This window comes from Mustelus asterias, chromosome 10, assembly GCF_964213995.1.
Source record: "Mustelus asterias chromosome 10, sMusAst1.hap1.1, whole genome shotgun sequence".
In the NCBI taxonomy this organism is placed as follows: Eukaryota; Metazoa; Chordata; class Chondrichthyes; order Carcharhiniformes; family Triakidae; genus Mustelus; species Mustelus asterias.
Window position 1 is genome coordinate 74185363 of NC_135810.1, and position 20829 is coordinate 74206191.

At 41.0% G+C, this 20829-nt stretch overlaps 1 protein-coding gene across 1 annotated transcript in view; it reads right to left on the reverse strand.

Annotated features, from left to right (window-relative positions):
- LOC144499454 (RPA-related protein RADX-like) overlaps positions 1 to 20829 on the reverse strand; it is an 86260-nt gene that overhangs the window by 24042 nt on the left and 41389 nt on the right. The window contains exons 8-14 of the mRNA XM_078221440.1: positions 17317 to 17489; positions 13612 to 13767; positions 11878 to 12071; positions 9899 to 9998; positions 7091 to 7233; positions 3397 to 3515; positions 1674 to 1958 (exon numbers count right to left, since the gene is read on the reverse strand). Of these exons, the coding sequence (XP_078077566.1) occupies positions 1674 to 1958; positions 3397 to 3515; positions 7091 to 7233; positions 9899 to 9998; positions 11878 to 12071; positions 13612 to 13767; positions 17317 to 17489 (1170 nt within the window). The remainder of the gene's footprint in view (positions 1 to 1673; positions 1959 to 3396; positions 3516 to 7090; positions 7234 to 9898; positions 9999 to 11877; positions 12072 to 13611; positions 13768 to 17316; positions 17490 to 20829) is intronic.

Genomic DNA, 20829 nt, shown 5'->3' on the forward strand with positions numbered 1-20829 from the left:
CATGCCATTTACCTTCCTAACTGCTTGCTGTACCTGCATATTTGCTTCCAGTGATTGGTGTACAAGAACACCCAGGTCCCTTTGTACATCAAAATTTCTCAATCTATCACCGTTTAAAAAATACTCTTCTGTTTTTCCTCCCAAAATGGATAACTTAATATTTATCCACATTATATTACATTTGCCTTGTATTTGCAGGAAAGATTTACAAGAATGGTTCCAGGGATGAGGGACTTGAGTTACATTGATAAGTGGAGGTGCTAGGGTTTTCTCCTTAAACAGGTTGAGATGAGATTGGATAGAAGTGTTCAAAATCATGAGGGATCTGACCAGAATAGATAGAAATTGTTCCCTTTGGCAGAGGGGTCGCTGATTTAGGGTGATTGCAAAATAACTAATCATAGAACCCTACAGTGCAGAAAGAGGCCATTCGGCCCATCGAGTCTGCACCGACCAATCCCACCCAGGCCCTACCCCATATCTCCACATATTTTACCCGCTAATCCCTCTAACCTACGCATCTCAGGACACTAAGGGGCAATTTTAGCATGGCCAATCAACCTAACCTGCACATCTTTGGACTGTGGGAGGAAACTGGAGCACCCGGAGGAAACCCACGCAGACACGAGGAGAACGTGCAGACTCCACACAGACAATGACCCGAGCCGGGAATCGAACCCAGGTCCCTGGAGCTGTGAAGCAGCAGTGCTAACCACTGTGCTACCGTGCTGCCCATGATGACATAATGGTGACAAGAGGAATAATCTTTTTTATGCAGCGAGTGGTAAGAGCTGGAATCACTTTCTGAGAGTGTGGTGGATGCAGATACAATCGAGACTTTCAAAAGGAGAACCTGAAGACAAAAGAATTTGCAAGGTTACAGACAAAGGGAGGGAATGGGACCAACTGAATTGTTCCCAAAGAGCTGGCATCGATATGATGAGTTGAATGGCCTCCTTCTGTGCTGTAACAACTCTATGATTCTATTCTTTGTGCCCTCAGCTCATCTACCTTCTACACTGGACCCCTTGCATTTAAGTAGATACCACTAATCAATTCGCAAGCCCTTTGTTGCCTAATTTCGAGCTCATTTCCTTGACTTTCCATAATTTTCTTACTTCTATTTCCAGCTTTACTTTCTTTCTGAACCTACACTCAGGTTCTGCCACAGCCTGCATCACCCCACCACTTCCTGCCAAGAACCTAAAGTGGAAATTGGAACTGAATATTTAATTTCAAATATGAAATACATTTTACAAACATGATACAAACATTATGTATGCATTTTCTGAACATTACATGGTTGGGGTGATGATTCTTCTAAGCATCTATGAAAGTCAAATCCTCTCTTTACACAGTGATTAGGTAATGAGTTGTGAAACAAATATTCATCTCAGATCTTATAATTGTCACTTGTTTATATTCAAGTCAAGTTGAAATGCAAATATTTATATTACCATTTAAGATTGAAGCTTCAGAGGTGAAACCACCAGACAACATGGAAATAAATGTGGTGTCATTTATGGAAGTGATGAAGCTCTTGTCAGTTATCACTGGTAGGAATACAACATCCATGGCAATTTCTTGATTTAGATCTGTCAAAGGTAACACAATGGTGTTGAATAGAACCAGGCACGAATAGTTCCAAACTGGTCAAAACCATAAATACATACCAACAATAGTCAACGAATAATAACCATGATTCCAAGCACTGGCAAAATCACAGGCACTATTGCAGGAGTCATGAAGATAAGAGGCATATCTTGAAGGATGAAGGTTATGCTGGTTCATTATCGCTTCTTTTTTTGCATACTCAAACTTTTGGGGACAACTTTCGGGGAGAAGGTGGCCAAATGACAAGAATTCTTTCACTTGACTTTTAATCTCTGACCACTTTGAACTTTCCCACGAGTAACTCAAAAATTTGGGTTTTGTAAGTCCATCCATTTCAGAGACATCTAAAAGAAAATGTTAAAATAAATTTTCATGAAAAGAAAAGTTTAGTCACGATAATTAATTAATCTTCAATCTTGATAGGTAGTAGCATTACAGCGTATTTTGCTTATGTGGCACAGCAAAATATCTACAATGTTAGTGCAAATTGATTATACTTTTTGAATTAGACAAATTTTATGGCTACGTTGTAACAATAAATTGGACTAATTGTAATATTTTTAAAAAACAAACCACTTATTATGGAACCTGAAAACAATTTAAGTTCATTTAAAATATACTAATTAATGCCAAACTAGAATAAAGTGAGTAAACAAACTTCCTTCTCGAATGAAAATACTACGCACTTAATGTAATATTGCAGAATTAATTCTGCCTACACATTAAGATCTGTTCTAACAAATATGTATTTTGTACCATTTTGTACCACAAAATATACCATTTTGTACAACTGCTTCCATCCATGGGAATTTAGTCACAACATTTCACAACTGTTCCTGTTGCTTTGCTAATTTACATACCAACTATGCTCATAATATACTGCTTTACAGCTATTTTTCAGTTATTAGTTTGAATATATATATGTTACTTAAAACAATTACATTCAGTAAAGCCTTGCTTATTTTGGTTTTCATATTTATTCCCATGATGTTGGCAACAATAGTGTGGAATTCTCCCATTTTGAGACTAAGTGCAATGACAGGTGGCTCCAGTGGCACATGTCTCGCTGATCAGAATGATAGGGTCCTGTGCTAGATTCTGTGTTGGAACCTCAATAATTATGCACAGGCAAGTTCCCCTCCAACTCTCCTTGCGGACTTGCAGCTGATTCGTCCGCATGCTCTCAGCATGCTCAAGGTTTGAATGTGCCAGCACCATATTTAAATACCAATCCAGCACACTCGTATCACTTGGTCTAGCGCTGTCTTCATCAGAAAGCAACCCAGAGGGAACAGACTAGCAGTCTCAAGAAAAACTCTGAAACAAAAACAGAAAATGCTGGAAACGTTTCAAGTCTGGATGACCCTTTGTTAGAGCGGAAGGCGAAGAAAATAGGACAAGATTTATACTGTAAAGGTGTTGGTGGGGGGAGAAGGGGAGTGTAATTGACCGAGATGTCAAGACAAAAAGACAAAGGGAATGTAAATGTTGATGATAAAAGCTGAGAATGGTGCAAAGAGTGTCCATTAAGATTAACTATCTGGAACCCAATATATTTAAGTCAAGCCTTGTTTCACAAAGTTCGATGTTGATTGATTTCTTTCTTCTTTCGTTTGCTACTGAGGAAGTAATTCACAATTGGTTAACATTGTTTAATTGAGAAGGATATCACATCTGTAGGGAACTTCCATGTTTTAAGTTTAAAAGTTTATTTATTAGTGTCACATGTGTAACTGTTATCAGCAGCACCACTAGAAAAAGAAAGCCCATATTAAAACAAACCTTCATCAGCAGTGAAATATTCATCATCTGTTTCTTCACTATCGGACAATAAACTTGGATCAAGATCAGAAGCAGGATTTTTCATAGTGGATGTCTGAATAGCTTCATAATTTCTGGATCTACAATCAGTAATACATCCCAGTTACTCTCTTAAGAATGCCAAAGTTATGCAGGTTAAGGAGAGAATTAGAATACATATTTTGTAAATTTTCCAGTCAATTGCTTAAATAAATGCATCAGTTTTCATGATACAAATACTAGGCATGGTATATTGTTGCCCTTCTTATGACTGGCTAATTATGACAGACCACCGATCAAAACTGAGATCTTCCTGGTCTGCAAAACTCACTAATTATGCCATATCAACTGAAAAAACTGCTAAAGTCTCCATCGTACACTTAAAAAAAGAGTCATTTACAGGTCATTAACTTATTCTAGTGGTTTTGCTTTCATGTTCTTCTCTCCAAATAAATTAATTCATTTAAGCTGTCTTCCTGTGAACAGCCACCTATCACCTTGCATTACATGGCACGGTGGCACAATGGTTAGCACTGCTGCCTCACAGCGCCAGGGACCTAGGTTCGATTCCCAGCATGTTCTCCCTGTGTCTGCGTGGGTTTCCTGCAAGTGCTCCGGTTTCCTCCACAGTCTGAACGATGTGCTAGTTAGATGCATTGACCCGAACAGGCGCTGGTGTGTGCTGAACTTCACAATAACTTTATTGCAATGTTAATGTAAGCCTTACTTGTGACTAATAAATAAACTTTAACTTAACTTTAAAATTACATTGTATGTAGCAGACCTGTACCACTCCCCCCATCACTTCAACCACCACACTAATGTCTTAAATGGGTTGTCACTGCAATTTTGATGCCGATAGCATCACTGCTGATTATGCCTTTTAAACGTCCACAAGGTGTCTAACTACTTGCCTGGCTCATCTGAAGTCATGGCACACATTACTCAACTGAACCTGTTTTATTCTTTCCTGCGATCCGAGCTTTCCTGACAAGGCCAGCATTTGTTAGCTATGCCTAATTGTGGAATGAAATCTCTACAGTGCAGAAAAGGCCATTCAGCCATCAAGTCTGCACAGACTCGCTGAAGGAATATCTTACCCAGGCCCTCTCCTCACCCTATCCCTGTAACCCCAAATTTTCCATAGCTAATCCCCCTAACCTACACATCTTGGCATACTAAGAGGCAATTTAGCATGGCCAATCTACCTAACCTGCACATCTTTGGACTGTGGGAGGAAACCAGAGCATCCAGAGGAAACCCACACAGACATGGGGAAAATGTGCAAACTCCACACAGAGTCACCAGAGGCCGGAATTGAACCCGGGTCCCTGGCGCTGTGAGGCATCGGTGCTAACCACTGTGCCACCATCCTTGTCTTGAACTGAGGGACATGCTAGGCCATTGCAGAGGGCAGTTAGGAATGAATGACAATGCTGTGGTTCTGCAGTCACATGTATCATAGAATCCCTACAGTGCAGAAGGGGGTCATTCGGCCCATCAAGCCTGCACTTACACCCAGGCTCTACCCCTGTAACTCCACATATTTATCCTGCTAATCCCCCTGACACTAAGCGTTAATTTAGCACATCTATGGACATGTCGACCAGACCAGGTAAGGCAGGTAGATTTCCTTCCCTATGGGACATGAGTGAACCAGATGGGTTTTTGCAACAATAAATGGTATTCGTGGTCACCATCCCCGAAACTAGCTTTATATTCCAGATTAACTGAATTTAAATTCCACCAACTGCCAGGATGGGATTTAAACTAATTTCCACAGGACATTAGCCTGGAATTCTGGATTACTAACACAGTGCTGCTGATGCTCCGTAACTACTGTACTCTCCTCCTGACAATGATAGGCCGAAAGAAAGCTACTTGGCAATGACTGACGATCATTATTCCTGAGACTTAGCAAGAAGGCAGTTGCAGAGTTGCAACATCTATTTCAGCAACTGCTGCAGAGAACTCCTCAAATAGGAATGGCATTACTTGAAACCATCAAGGTAAACACAGCCTTCAATCTTTCCCTGCTCCCTCTGTCACTTATCAGGCTACCACAGGAGATATCAAAAAAATTATTTTCTGACTCCTTTGTAGAACAGGCACTTGAAGATCTGAAAATCTGGTTTGGATCTATTTAATTGGATCTGCTGTACTTGAACACTGAGCACAATCTTCTGGTTGACCCTTTTATACATGCCTAAAGTGGGCTTGCTGCAAATGAATCAAAGGTTTCTTTAAATATTGCAATCCATTTAAATAAAGTTGGTAGCAGTTTCCTGCCTGCTTACAAGGAGGTTGAAACACCCACTTCCTTTGTCCATCTGGTGTGGGTCTATGGATAATACAATTCCCAGGCTATTTAGCCATTTGTTTATTTTCTAATTTTACAAAACATTAACCTCAACTTCAACTTTTTACAATTTATCTAAATGACTTGGATGATTGAAGGTATGGTTGCTAAATTTGATAATAACAGAAAGGTAGGCAGGAAAGAGAGCATGAGGGGGCTACAATGTGCAAGATGACCACATGTGTAGGAAGTATCTCCAGCTGCAGCTACTTGAAATCTGTGTTTCAGACTTTGAGCTGCAACTGAAGTTACTGTGGAGTACTCGCAAAGCTGAGATGTTCGTGCATAGCATGTGCTGTGAGGTGGTCACACCGCAGATAAAGAATGCAGAAAGGGATTGGGTGACTGCCAGAAATAGTAAAAGCACTAGGCAGATAGCACAGCAGTCCCCTGGGAAGCTCTCCCTCTCTAACAGATTCTCCATTTTGGATGCTGCTGGTGGAGATGGTTTCTCAAGGGAATGAAGCAAGAACCAAGTCCGTGCACCACAAGTGATTCAGCTGCATGGGCACAGGAGGGGGAAGAAAAAACTGTGGCAGATGTGATGATACTGTGCCTTTAAGAAATGCATTTATATCATATCTCTTATAAGGGGTACATTTAAAATTCTGCTGTTTTGCACAATGCCAATTTGTCTGCAGAACAGGCAGCTCAAATGTTGAGAATGCAGGCTGATGATTGATATTAGCCCATTATTTATTTCTTTTAATCTGAGTTGATGCATTTTTGTTTACCTGGTTTTTCCCTGGGGTTTCAGAATAGGATTTTGATCAGGTTGATTGACAGATAGTCATGTTAATGGACAGAGATAAGCTTGCAGGAGAGATAGCGTTTTTAAAGTCAAGAGCAGTTTCTGCCTGGTTCTGAATGAAACAGGAGGTGCCTTTCTGTCTCTCTCTGGAAAATGCTGTTTGGGGCTGTCAGAAGACAGGTCTCTCTCTCTCTCCAGAGATGTTCAAAAGGCTCTAGACTGTTAACAAGTACAAGCACATAAACCTGTGGATTGTGAACTGATTTTAAAGAGGGGTTTTAAGTCTGTAAGAGGAATATTGCTTGAAAGGGTACTAATAAGAGATAGACTAGCAGTTAAGAATTGTAACTTGTCATGTTTACGTGTTGCTCAAATGTTAAATGTTAAACCAATTCATTTGTATTGTTAAACTGTATTGTTAAATAATGTTTGTTTTGATAAAAGCTTTCTAGTGTTCCAATAGAATCACACCTGGAATGAAACATCTTATCCTCACAATGCCAAAATAGCAAATAGTTAGGGTCTAGTCTAATTTCATAATCTACCTTGGGTTTCTGATCTTGTACCCTAACACAGCGTAATAATGACTGGGGATTCTATTGTAAGGGAAACAGATGGATGTTTCTGCAGCTGCAGACATGACACCGGAATGGTATGTTGTCTCCCTGGTGCCAGGGTCAAGGAAGTCACTGAGCAGCTGCAAGATATTCTGAAAGAGGAAGGTAACAGCCAGAGGTTATGGTCCTCTTTTTACCTACGTCATCCACCAATGACATAGGTAAAAAGAGTAACCAGGTCCTGAAAGCAGAATGCAGGGATCTGGGAAATAATTTAAAAAGCAGGACCCAAAAATAGTAATCTCAGGATTATTCCCAGGGTCATGTGGAAGTGAGATCAGGAATAGGAGAACAGACCAGATTAATGTGGTTGGAGAGATGGTATAAGAGGGATGGATTTAAATTCCTGATGCCTTGGAACCAATTCTGGGGAAGATGGACAGGTTGCACCCCAGCAGGATAAGGACCAATATCTTCGCAGGTGTAATTGCTAGTACTGTGGGGGAGGGTTTAAACTAGAGTGACAGAAGGATGGGAACCCGAGCTGGGAGACACATAAGAGGGAAGCAAAGATAGAAATGAAAGACAGAAAAGTATAAAGCAAGAGTACAAGGCACAGGAAACAAGGACTAGCAGCAAATAGGGCCATAATACAAAAAATAAGTGAAAAACTACTTAATATATTTTAAAATCATTTATGACTTCAACCCCCTCTTTGGGTAATCTATGACTCCCAAACTTAAATCTCACAGCACTCTGCTCCTGTTGCCCCCAGGGCAAGTACTCCTGTTGACCCCGAAGTTGCTGAAATCCTCCTGTCCATGACTGGGTCTCGCTCCCTTTCTACTGTTCCATAATGCAAATTCCACTCCCACCCTGTCTTTTCCCTACCTGTTTCCCCTGCGCAAGGGGTTCTGACCCAATAGGACTCTGGCAGCATAGCTTTGCCGAACTTGCACCATGTCCCCACCTTGTGTCTTTATTTGGTCCACTCTTATTGCTCCTCCCTTCCTGGCATGTGACAATGGCTTCCTCATTATCTGTTGGAGTTGCACTGAGCTCCCACTTGCTCGCCACCTCTTTTAATTGGGCAAGGTTCTGAAGCACCATGGTTTCCATGCAACATTAGTAAAATTCAAAAGCACCTTAAAATTTATATCAATTGGCTAATCAGTTGTCTTAATTATCATCCTGACATCTCCATGTGTGATGCCCATCCTCTATGCCAGCTGCCATCTGGAAAAAGTGAAAATGACTTGATGACATCCAATCTGACGTCTTATGTTCTAACTTGTGCATTCCCCGCCCTCTAAAAGTGGCCTATGCTATTATCCCGCATGGAATCAGCAAAATCAGCAGAGATTAAGCTTCAAACCTAGCTTATTATTACTAAATTATTCACTTAATCAGCTAAACTATGGAGTAAGGAAAGGGAAAAGAGCAATTTCTATTTTTAACTCTGATATATCTTGAATTAGTAGTCTCACCAGAGGGCAATTCATTGTTCATGTTATAGCTAAGGTTTGATCCATCACTGAGATATTTGTTTAATAGAATAAAAATTACCTGTTCACAATTATTGTATTAAAAAATGGTCTGACCATACCTAAGAGGTAAACCAAGGTAAGTATTGTCTCCGTGCATTATGTAAAAAATACTTGTTTGAATAGTTATTGCTTTCTAACAACTTGAACAGATCTATTTTCTACAGCACCACACATATGAAAATATATCTACTAGCCAGTTGCATGTTTCAAGGCCTAATTTTGTGAAAACCAGACCCCTCTGAACTATATTGAATGAATCAGGTATCACTACAATTTTACTGAAATATAATTTTGGCCTTGTGGCCTGACACATTAAATACTTGCGTAATTTCCCTTTCACTTCACTTTTATCTTACCTGCAATTCTTTTTCAAATTTACTTTTCTTTGGCTTGCTGTGCAATCATAGAATCATAGAAATTTACAGCACATAAGGACATTCAGACAATTAGGTCTGTACTGGTCAAACGGAAGCTATAGAACCAAAATCCACTTTTTAGCTCTTGGTACATAGCCTTTGGGGTTACAAAACTTTGGGCGGGATTTTCCTTCCGTGCTCACCCCAAGACTGGAAAATCCTGCCCAAGGTCAACAGACCTTTGCATGGTCCATGTCTCATCCGCTACAATTCCCGTGGTGGTCAGAATGGGAAAATTCCGCCCTGCAAGTGCATTCGCAAGTGCTTTTTAAATGTGATGACAGTTTCTGCCTTTACCAACCTTTCAGACATTGAATTTTAGGCCATACCACTCTCTGGTCTTCCCCTCCAATACTTCTACCAATTAATTTAATTTATGCACCCATCCCAGTCTGGTTTTTGATCTCTCCACTAAGGAAAAAAGGTCCTTCCTATCCACTTTACCTAGGCCCTTCATAATTTTACACACATCAATTAAATCACCTCTCAGTCTCCTCTGTTCTAAACACAGCAATTTCAACCTGTCCAGTCTTTCCTCATTGCTAAAATTTTTCAATCCAGACACCATCCTTGTAAAGCTCCTCTGTATTCCCTACTATGCAATCACAATCTTACTATAATTGACCAGAACTATATACCGTACTTTGGCTGTGGCCTAAACTAGCCTTTATATAATTTCAGCATAACCTCCCTGCTCTTATTTACAATGCTTTGGTTAATAAAACAGAGTATCATATATGCATTCTTAGCTGTCTTACGTACCTGCCCTGCTACCTTCAGAGATCTTTGAACATCCATGACAAGATCCCTCAGTTCTTCTACTACTTTCAGTATGCTACTGCATACTCTCTTACCTTGTTTGCAATCTCAAAATCCATTACCCCATTATCTGTTTGGAAGTTTTCTGCTCCACTGACCAGTCCATTGATATTTTCTTGCAGCTCAGCTTTCTTCCTCATCACCAAACACAATTTTTATATTATCTGCAAATTTTCAATTATGACCTCTACATTTAAGTCTAAACCATTAAAACTTACCACAAAAAGCAAGGGAGCCAGTACACCAATGGAGCCACTGAGCCAGTTTTGAATCCAATTTGCTAATTTCCTTGGATACCATAAGCTTTTACTTTTCTGATCAGTCTACCATGTTGGATCTTGTCAAAAACCTTGCTAAAATCCATGAAGCCAACGTCAAACGCACTACCTTCATCAAACCTCCTTGTTACCTCCTCAAAAGATTTAACTTTCCCTTAACAAATCTAGGACAAATGTGTGATTAATCTGTGCCTTTCTAAATGGCATTAATACCGTCCCTCAAATTTTTTCAGAATCATTTATCTACCACCCCAGGTTAGGCTGATCAGGCTGCAATTACTAGTCCATCCCTTTCTCCCTTTTTAAATAATATGTTTGCATTCTTCTGTATCATGTCAGTGTCCAGAAAGGATTACCAAATGATGGTCAGAGCCTCCGCTAAATCCCTCTTTGTGCAACAGCCTGCGGTACACTTCACCTGGGCCTGGCAACATATCTACTTCCAAAGCTGTTCAAACCCTTGATAATTTCACTCTCACTATGTTTATATCATTGAATATTTTACAGTCCTTTTCCTATACAATGTCTGTACTGTCTCCACTTTTGTGAAGACAGAAGCAAACTATTCATTAAGAAAAATGCTCACATCTTCCTCCTTCACACACAGTTACCTTTTAGGTCTCTATAATAGAGACTTAAATATGGGGAACTTGCTCCAACATACTATGCATGCATCCACCTTAATCTTTATGTCAGCAGATACTTCTCCAAAAAAGCGATAATGCAGTCTTGCCATTAAGTTCACCAGGACCTTAGTATTTTCTAGTGGATTCTTTGGTTGCTTTCAGCCTCCATGCTTCTATGTGAACCTGGTTTCAGAGCCCTTGGCCACTGTTTCATAAGGGCACCCTGATCTCAAAGTGCACAGGGAGACCCTGCTCCTTCCCTCCAAGGACATTGGGACCCGCCTTCCTCATCAGCAGTATGTTTCCCCACCCCCTCCCTGACATGGCTTGCTGGCATGAGGGCCTTTCCGATGGGTCCTCCTTCCTGATCCCTGACATGCCCCACCCCCCCATCATGATCTCCCCACAACGACCCCGACCTAATCCACCACTGCACAGCCTCCCCTGCATAGCTCCTCCATCATAGCCCCCACTCAGATGCCACCCTCTTGACACTGCCACTGGCACACTGGCGGTGCCCGACTGGCACTGCTGGGGAGCCTGGTGGCCACTGTCAGGGTGTCTGGTGGGCACCGTCGGGGTCATGGCGCCCGGCCATGACCCCGACCACCAAGAAGATTCAATGGCCTCTGAGCACCCCCCACAGCATGGCCATAGCATCTAGTCTCCGCTAGTGGAGACCAGTAGTGATTTTCTTTGTTCTCGAGGTGCCCCCGAAGGCCAGAGAATCCCGTGCGCTGGGAGTTGAACAGGTTATGCATATTTAAATGTTACTCTTAATATGCTAATCAGCCTCGCGCCCTTCCTGGGCGTGATCCAGTTTGCGCCATTAGAAAGGGGCCAGGAGAATTGCAAACTGTTTGGCGCCGGGACTGTAACCTATTTTTAGGCCCGCACACCACTCTTCAGGATTGGCGCGATCTGTGCCATGCACAGTGAAGTCAGAGAATCGCCCCAATTCTCTTGGATGTGTAACCTTCATCTAGTTGCTCATCAGACTATGAAAACAGGCCTTTTGTAGTTACTTTTATGCAAAAATGTCTGAAGTTTACCTGGCTAGTAGATAGCATTTACTTTCAATATCATCTGAGGCAAATAAAAATAAATTACCTAAGGTTGTAATGATCTCTTGCAAGACACATAACTTCTTCTTCAGACTCCAATATTTGTGTGAAACTTTGAAAGGTCTTACTGAAGTTATGTAAATAATCCTGTTTTGACGACTGGTTGTCAGCCACTTTGGCTTGATATTCATTGGATGAATATTTGTCGAGATCATTATCAGATTTTTCAGTCTGCACAGGCTGTGTAATTCATAAATTGAAGAAGTCAAAGCACAGTGGATGATTGAAATTTTAAGATTTCAATTAACAACTAGATTGGACCATGTTAGGCAGAATTCTCCACCCCTCCCCACCAGAGGGATCTTCCAGACCTGCTCAAGTCACTTCCCACTGATTTGATTTTGATTTGATTTATTATTGTCAAATGTATTAGTATACAGTGAAAAGTATTGTTTCTTGCATGCTATACAGACAAAGCATACTGTTCATAGAGAAAGAAAGGAGAGAGAATGTAGTGTTATAGTCATAGCTAGAGTGTTGAGAAAGAAAAAAACTGCAGATTCCCTGACAGCAGCAAGGGCAAGGAATGTAAATTGCCATCAACTTTGGCATGGCCAGAAGATCCCGGTGGCTGATGGTGAGCCACCTCGACTGCAGGAGGAACGGTGAATTCCCCCCATTGAGTGGTCCTAGCTGGAGTCTAGAGGGGTGTCGTCTGCTGGCTGGAGCCCCATGTCACCCTCCGAATTAACTGCCATTTAGGCATTTAACTCAGTAACAGTAGGTATTCCTGGGGATCAAGGACCCGGGAAGTGGAAATCCCATTCCCCAGAGATGCTGGTCAATCAGAGGCTGGCAGCTGTTCGTTGCTCAGGAGCACCATGCGAAAGCAATGGTAGCTGTCAGCAGTACATCCACTTGAGGCCCAGGATCACAGAGGGATCCAGATGAGTGACTGAGGTCAAGGGGAAGGGGGATCAGCAGCAAGGCCAGAAGATGGCTTTCAGCTATTTCCAGGTTCCTCAATCAAGCATTGAATGAGTGCCCCCACCCGCCCCAGTACTAATCAGCACACAGAATGAATGGGTGAAATTTGAAATAGCAAGGTCTGTAGCGCAGGCTAAGTTTAAATCTGCTTCACTGACTTCCTCCCACCTTCCACAAAACAGAAGCAAATAAGTTACCTCGAGCTACATTAGTCCTCTGGAAAACACAGTCATGTAAAGAAATCTGGATGTTTCAATGCAATCTTCCTACAAGTACTGTGCATATAAAATGTACAAAGGCTTCAGGAATTATATGCATTAATGTATATTTGTTAAGAAATCAATTTTTTAAAAGTGCATCAAATTTCCAGCTGATGAAAAAATTAAAAATGCTGATTTCTTCCCTTCTTCCAACAAGGAATCTGCAGGTCAGATTATTCTAATATGCTGCCAATCCAATGCGTTGATAAGTTTATAGGATGCATACTTTCAGGGTGACAAAATAGATTAAATTTTGTATTTCTTTAGAAGTGGAGAATGGAAGGCTCTTTAGTTTAAAGTCAGACCAAGAAGACATAAACTTGACATCATCACCATAGTCTAAACATTCATACAACAATTTATGAAGTTTTCATTCTTCTGAGTATTCTACCTGGCTGCATCCTAGTAACTGTTTTCTATTTTAACTCGGGAATGAAGGTGAGATGGAGCAAGTGATGAGCAAGCTTGAATCACCTAATCACATGAAAAATCAGAAAGAAGATACAGAGGATGGGTATAAATATAGTTCATACCTGGGTGGATTTCTTGTCCATTAAACATCCAATGGAAGTGGTGTGTGTAATATAGTTGACAGCAGTAATGATTCCTTGAACAACTACATGCTTATGCTCCCTATAATGTAAACTTTCTACTTTTTTCTTGAACTCCTGCAATGGTGTAAGAGTGACCTCTGTTATGTTGAACGAAAAAAAAGTATAATTTATTATTATCTTGCATAAGGAAGGATGCAACAAAACAAAAAATAAAGAACTTGCACAGTTTATTAACATAGAGTCATTACATTACCTGTTATTCTAGGGCCAGGATTTTCTACTCCTGTTCACGTTGGGTGGGTTCAGTGACAGGAGCAGAAAATATCGCAAGGAGTCCAAAGTTGTGCTTTATGTTGGAGTGAAAGCTCATGATCGTCCCCAACCCCATCAGTGGTGGCTGTGTTTCCCATTGTCCAACATTGGGATCATCATTATAAATCATTACCGGGCCCATACACGATAGCGTCTGGGGACTCGCTAATGACATGTAAATCATGTCATTAATATTAAATATAATATTATTTAATATTAACATTAAAATTGGCCCTTCTTGGGCGCAAAGCCAATTCTGCCAGCAAATCAGTGCTGGTAAACTCGCGAGAGGCGAGAAACCATGCACGATCCTAATTTTTCGCCTCTTGCCCCAGCTCACCTCACCAATTGACCAGGAGGACAACTGTTCTATGTTCTATAGTTGATACATTGGTTTTAATTTTCCAAAACTCTAGATTCGGGGAAGGTCCCATTTGGTGGGAAGATAGCAAATGTGACTCCATTATTCAAAAATGAATGGAGAAAGAAAGTGGAAAACTACAGGCCAGTTAACTTAATATCTGTCATAGTGAAAATATTAGAAGTTATTATTAAAGAAGTTATAGCAGGATACTTGGATAAGTTCAAGGTAATCAGGCAGAGTCAACATGGTTTTGTAGAAGGGAAATTATGTTTAGCAAAGTTATTAGAGTTCTTTGAGGAAGCAAAATGTGTTGTGGATAAAGGGGGAATCAGTTATGTACTATATTTAGATTTCCAGAAAGCATTTGACAAAGTGCCACATTAAAGCTCGCTGCAGAAAATAAAAGATCATGGTACAGGGGGTGACATATTGGCATGGACAGAAACTTGGCTAGCTAAAAAGCAGAGCGTAAGCATAAATAGGTCATTTTTAGGTTGGCATGATGTAATGAATGTTGTGCCATAGGGATCAGTGCTGGGACCCTAGCTGTTTACAATTTACATAAATGACTTGGATGAAGGGATTGAAAGGATGGTTGCTAAATTTGCTGATGACGCAAGGGTAGGTAGGAAAGTAAGTTGTGAAGGGGACATAAGGAGGCTAAAAAAATGTATATAAATAGGTTAAGTGTATCTGTATAGATCTGGCAAATGGAGTATAATGTGAGGAAATGTGTAATTATCCATTTTGGCAGCAAGAATAAAAAAGCACATTAATTAAATGGTGAGAGATTGCAGGGCTCTGAGGTGCAGTGTGTCCTAGTGCATAAGTCACAAAAGGCTAGTATGCAGTACAGCAAGTAATTAGAAAAGCTAACAGAATGTTTTCATTTATTGCAAGGGAAATTGAATACAAGAGTGAGGAGTTACGCTTCAATTGTACGAGCACTAGTAAGACCACACATGGAGTAGTAAAGAGTAGCGTACAATATTGGTCACCTTATTAAGGGAAGGATATAAATGCATTGGAAACAGTTCAGAGAAGGTTTACCAGACTAATACCTGGAATGGGTGGACTGTCTTATGCAGAAAGGTCAGACAGGCTAAGCTTCTTTCTGCTGGAGTTTAGAAAAACAAGAGGCGACTTAATTGAAACATACAAGGTTCTGAAAGGTCTTGACAGGGTGAATGTAGGGAGGATATTTCCTCTTGTGGGAGAATCAAGAAATAGGGGTCACTTTAAAAATAAGTGGCTCATCCATTTAAAACAGAGATGAGGCAAGGTCTTTTTCTCTCAGAGGGGCATGAGTCTTTGGAACTCTCTTGATGAAAAGGTGCAGGAAGCAGGAGCCAGAACCTTCTCAGATATCAGCAAAGGCCAATGTTGGGTGGGAAAAGCAGCATTAAAGCTGCCAATGGCAATTGCAGCTTTCTCCCCCATATAATCCGGGACTTAGAAAACAAAACTTGCAGTCATGGGTTCCATGACATTTCATGGTGGGTGACGTCAGATTCACCCATCTCACCATCAAATCACACACTGGAAGATCTGGACACCATTTTTAAAGGCCACCCAACACACAGCGAGCAAACCAGGAAACAATCGTCACCCGGGTGCATCTCCTGGTACTACTCTAGCATCAAGCTGGCACTATCCTGGCATGACCCTCTCCCCTTGAGTACTGCACTCAGCTCCAAGCTCTCGGGCGGCATGGTGGTACAGTGGTTAGCAGAGATCTGTGTGGAGTTTGCACATTCTACCCGTGTCTGCGTGGGTTTCCTCTGGGTGCTCCAGTTTCCTCCCACAGTCCAAAGATGTGCAGGTTAGGTGGATTGGCCATGCTAAATTGCCCCTTAGTGTCAGGGGGACTAGCAAGGGGAAATGCATGGGGTTATGGGGATAGGGCCTAGGTGGGATTGTGGTCGGTGGAGACTTGATGAGCCGAATGACCTCCTCCTGCACTGTAGGATCCTATGATTCTCTCCTGGAAGTATTGTCTGTCAGATGCACACCTCCTGAGACCAGTTGTACTTCATGCCATTCTGATATCACACTGCTGTGGATGATTTTTTGAAGTGGGGGGATGATTTTGGCTTATTGGCCTGATAATTATGTGATTAGTTCTTACAATCAAGTTCCTGACAATAAACGTCAGGGAATGCGGCCCGTCACTGATGGGGGCAAAGCCAATTGCTTCATGGTTTAATGTCATCATGAAACCCACTCTGACCGTTGAAGTTTATTTATTAGTGTCACGAGTAGGCATTCCTCATGATATTTTCTGCTCCCATCGCCAAACCCTCCCAATGCAAACAGGGAACAGAAAGTTCCAGCAGAGTCTTTGAATATTTTTAAGGCAGAGATGGATAGATTCTTGGTAAGCAAGTGGGTGATAGATTATCAAGGTAGGGGAGATGCAAATCTGAAGTTACCATCAGATCGACCATGATCCCTTTCAGTGGCAGTTTGTTTGGATGGGTATTAGGGGTTGAATAGATATTGAGGGGGGGGTCTAGTCTGGAAGGGGGGAATAGTTGGATGAAGGGGGATAGTTGGGGGTGGTTATCAAGAGAGTCAGAAGGGTAGTTGGGGGGGTCAGGTAGTAGTTGGGAGCATGCAAGGTGTCAGGTGATAGCCATGGGGTCAGGAGGGTAATTCGAGAGGGCTAAGGGGCGGTCAAGGGTCCAGTAGGGGAAGGGGCTGGGTTGAAATCAGTACCATAGTCACCCAGGAGTTAGAAGTGGTTTGAATTCTTCTAACTTTTTCTTTGTAACTATTCTGCTCTATGAGTCGGAGAAATTCAAAGACTCCAATTTAAATTGGAGCACCATATAGTTCCAATTGCAAGGTGATTGCCCATTGAAAGTTTAAACATCATAGGCAATTCCCATGTAGTCTTTGCCTGGGTGTCCCCCAGTGCACCTTCTGCACTACCTCTGGGGTACATATCCCTGGGAAACAAAATATCTAGTCTAACTAATGCTATTCCACAGCATCAGCTTTCAAACTTTACCTTCCATATTTTGACTGTAGGCCTGGAAGCTTGAAGGCAAGGGAGGAAACGAATAATATCCTCCAACCACAGATTTTTTCTGAAAATCTCTCTCATTTTGTGCTTTTGCCCACTGAATAAATCTTTTGACTGTAGTGTCAGTTGTGTATGGTCTTCCCTTGTGATAGCCTGCATCCAATATTTTTCACAAATTATTTAAAGTGGCATTTGGAATTGAAAAATCAAATGAACATACATGACCTTAAAAAAAATGATTCAACCTTTGGTTTTAATTTGCATCCGAGTAATTTTTCAATACTAGAGAGATTTTGGTAGTTACATTTTAAATTGACTTGCTATGAATGTTGGAGTAAAGGACATTAAATTGATTTATTATTTGACAGAATATAAATGATAGATATAACTAATAACACTGTGTACACCGGAGCAATATTCCTTCTGTGATTATTCAATTACACTCTAGCTTTCATCAAAGATGGACACCAATATGTGACATTTAAAAATGAACTTCAAGGTAATTAAGATAATTCATTAGAAGGCTGCTGAAACTAACAATCAGATAGGAAAACAATGTGATCAGACTAACCAATGATCCTGAAAATAAGATATGAGTGTGTCACAAAGGACTGACAAGATACAAGATGAGCAAAACCGTGTTGTTGGGGGTTGTAATAATCTTATCAAAACCAGTCTTCTATCACCATCTCCCTTTATTTACAATGTGCTCAAAATGCCGCTCAGTGGCTACAATATACAGGTCAGCCCTAAAGTTTTTCGACAGCCGGCCTGAGTGGAGCCAGCTGGTTTTAAACAACCTGCTGCTCCTTCCCTATTGGGCAAGCCTCCACTTGTCTAATAGAGGAGGCTGTATTCTATGGTTTATTGACGATCCCTCATGCCCATCATAACAGGGGTGATGTCCTCGAGCGTAAGGGTCGTTAGTAGGATTGGCTAGAAGTGAAAATGAATTAATGACTGTTCCTCTTTATTTCTCTTCAGAAGTTAAATTTCTGGTGATCCTTTTGATAGCGTTTCCATTCAGGTGATTACAATGGGATATGGTTAATATTTAGTTCATTTAATATTTCTTGCATTATGTCCCAACATCACAAACATTTGTGTGGAATGTTACATGTAAAAGTTGGTGTTTGAATTTGGAGATATTTTAAGTGATGGTGATGCTGATCTTTATAAAATCGGAGATAAAGAAAGCTGTTTGAAAGATAAAATATAAACATTCCCAACTAAAGACCACAAGAAAGATAGATACTTGATATCTCCGTCTCCAGAGTAATACTCATCATGATGTCCTTTCTAAATGTTCCTTTGACGTGATAAGATCACAAGAAGTAAGGGGACACACTAAGAGGAGCGTTATGGACAGGAGGGGGATTAATTTAAATAGCCCTGATTTTGCCTTTCACTGCCCGTCCATAAATAGAAAGGTGTTTTTAATTTCTGATTTTCCCCTTTATAGTCTGCTCAGAATTCAGGGACACCTCAGATGGCAGCATGGAGTCTCATGGGCTCTCTCTGATAGCTGCTCTTGAATTAAAAATGTCCAGATCTCGGAGGGTCATATTTGCTATTCTGTTATTTTCCCAAAAGTGGTAAAAATGACTCTACACAACTCGTTTTCGTTTCAAATTTGTGAAGGAATCGCACATACTTGAGAGCCTCAGAATGTGTTTCCAGGTTAGGGAGATGAGGGATGCTGCCTTCCCTTGCAGCAGTGAGTGTCTGCTCTCTCACTCCCTTTGAGCTGTTAACTCTATTTCCAATTTTCAGAGCTGAAATTCTCTTCCCTTTTCTTGAGCTTCCCTCTTTCTTTCCCTCTCCTGAAATTCCAGCTGCAATTTAAGCTTTTTGAATTCGGTAGGGGATTCAGAGTCATGACTGAGGTCTTCATCTAACTGCTCTACTGGTGATGTGCGATCCAGACATTTTTCCACGTGGAAGACATGGGTCTCCAAAATTTCCATGCTTAAATTCTCTTGATGAACAAACATCTGAGCATCAAACAATGCCATTTTCTTAGTGTTAGAACAAGTATTTTTTGGGCCCGTCCGCCTCAGGCACAAATACCGTTATGGTCACTAATTCTTGCAAGAGGGATTTGCATCAGGGTGAGACCTTAGTTTGAGATTTTCCCCACCCCATGCCAGTGATGTAATCAGGTTCATGCTCAAATAAAGGCATGAACCAGGTTTGGATGGACTTAAATCAATTTAAGTATAATAAAAGAGGGATAAATGAAGGAAAGGAATACAGGACAAGACCGCAATAAAGAATTTCATGTGAGTCCAGTTTCATAAGGCTTCATCTGAGTTCAGAGTCCAAAATTAAAAGTCCAATGGTGTATTCCTTTGGGCCACTACACCTGAGTGAGACGTAGACTGAACGTGAAGTTGGGAATTTGGTTCATGTGGGAATTCAGTACAATGGAGGAAAGAGGGGTTCCTTTTCCTACTTTTTTCTAGCCTCCAGTAGCTGCAGAAAACACAGGTTGTATACCAGAAATAGGGGGTACCTAGAAACAGTGGCAAGAGTTTGAAGATCTCAGAGTGGAGAGATGGGGGGGGTTGAGTCTGTGGGTTCAATGCATCCGAAGGAAATTGAAATGTGATGTTAGAGGAAAGATAGTAAGTGATTGATTGATTAGCAAGCCTTTTCTCTTATCTGCATTAGGGAATTTTAATTGGGGCAAGTATAATGTTAATTGAATTAAAAGAACATAAGTACCAGCAGGAGTAGAGGTATTAAATAAAATTTAAGAAAATAATTAACTAGTTAATTAAAACACTATAAGGATGGCAGCACAGGTGATGTATTGCAGCTGTAGCATGTGGGATCTGATGGATGCCTGCACAATCCATGATAACCACACCTGTAGTAAGTGTCTATGGATTTAGGAACTCGGGCTCAAAGTTAATAGAGGCTGCGCTTCGGACACTGTGATGCATCAGGGAGGAGGAAAATTACCTGAACACTGTTCCAGAATGCAGTCACATTCCTTCAGGCTATGAGTTTCTGATTTGGTCTGTGGTCAAGGGCAAGAGGCTGTTACTGTGAGTGAGGCAGGTATGGAGATCAAGAAGATAGAAATGTAGGAACACTGGGCCTTGCAATTGTCCAACAGGTTTGAGGTTCTTACAGCTTGTATGGATGAGAATATGAGCTGCAAAGTGGATGAGTGAACCAGCCATTGCACCATGGTGCAGGAATTTCTTCAAGCTAGGGGAGTAAATAGAAATGTAGTGGTAGTATGGGGGAATAAACACAGTTCTCTGCAACCAAGAGCATGAGTACAGAAGGTTGAATTGCCTGCCCCAGTGCCACAGTTTGGGAATCTGCTCTGGGTTAGAGAAGAACTTGCAGTGGCAGGGTAAGAATGTAGTTTTACAAAAAACATGATTAGGGAGACAACATAGTTTTGTGAGAAGGAAATGATATTTGACTAATTTAATAAGAGTTCTTTGAGGAGGTGGATAAAGAGGAACCTGTGGTC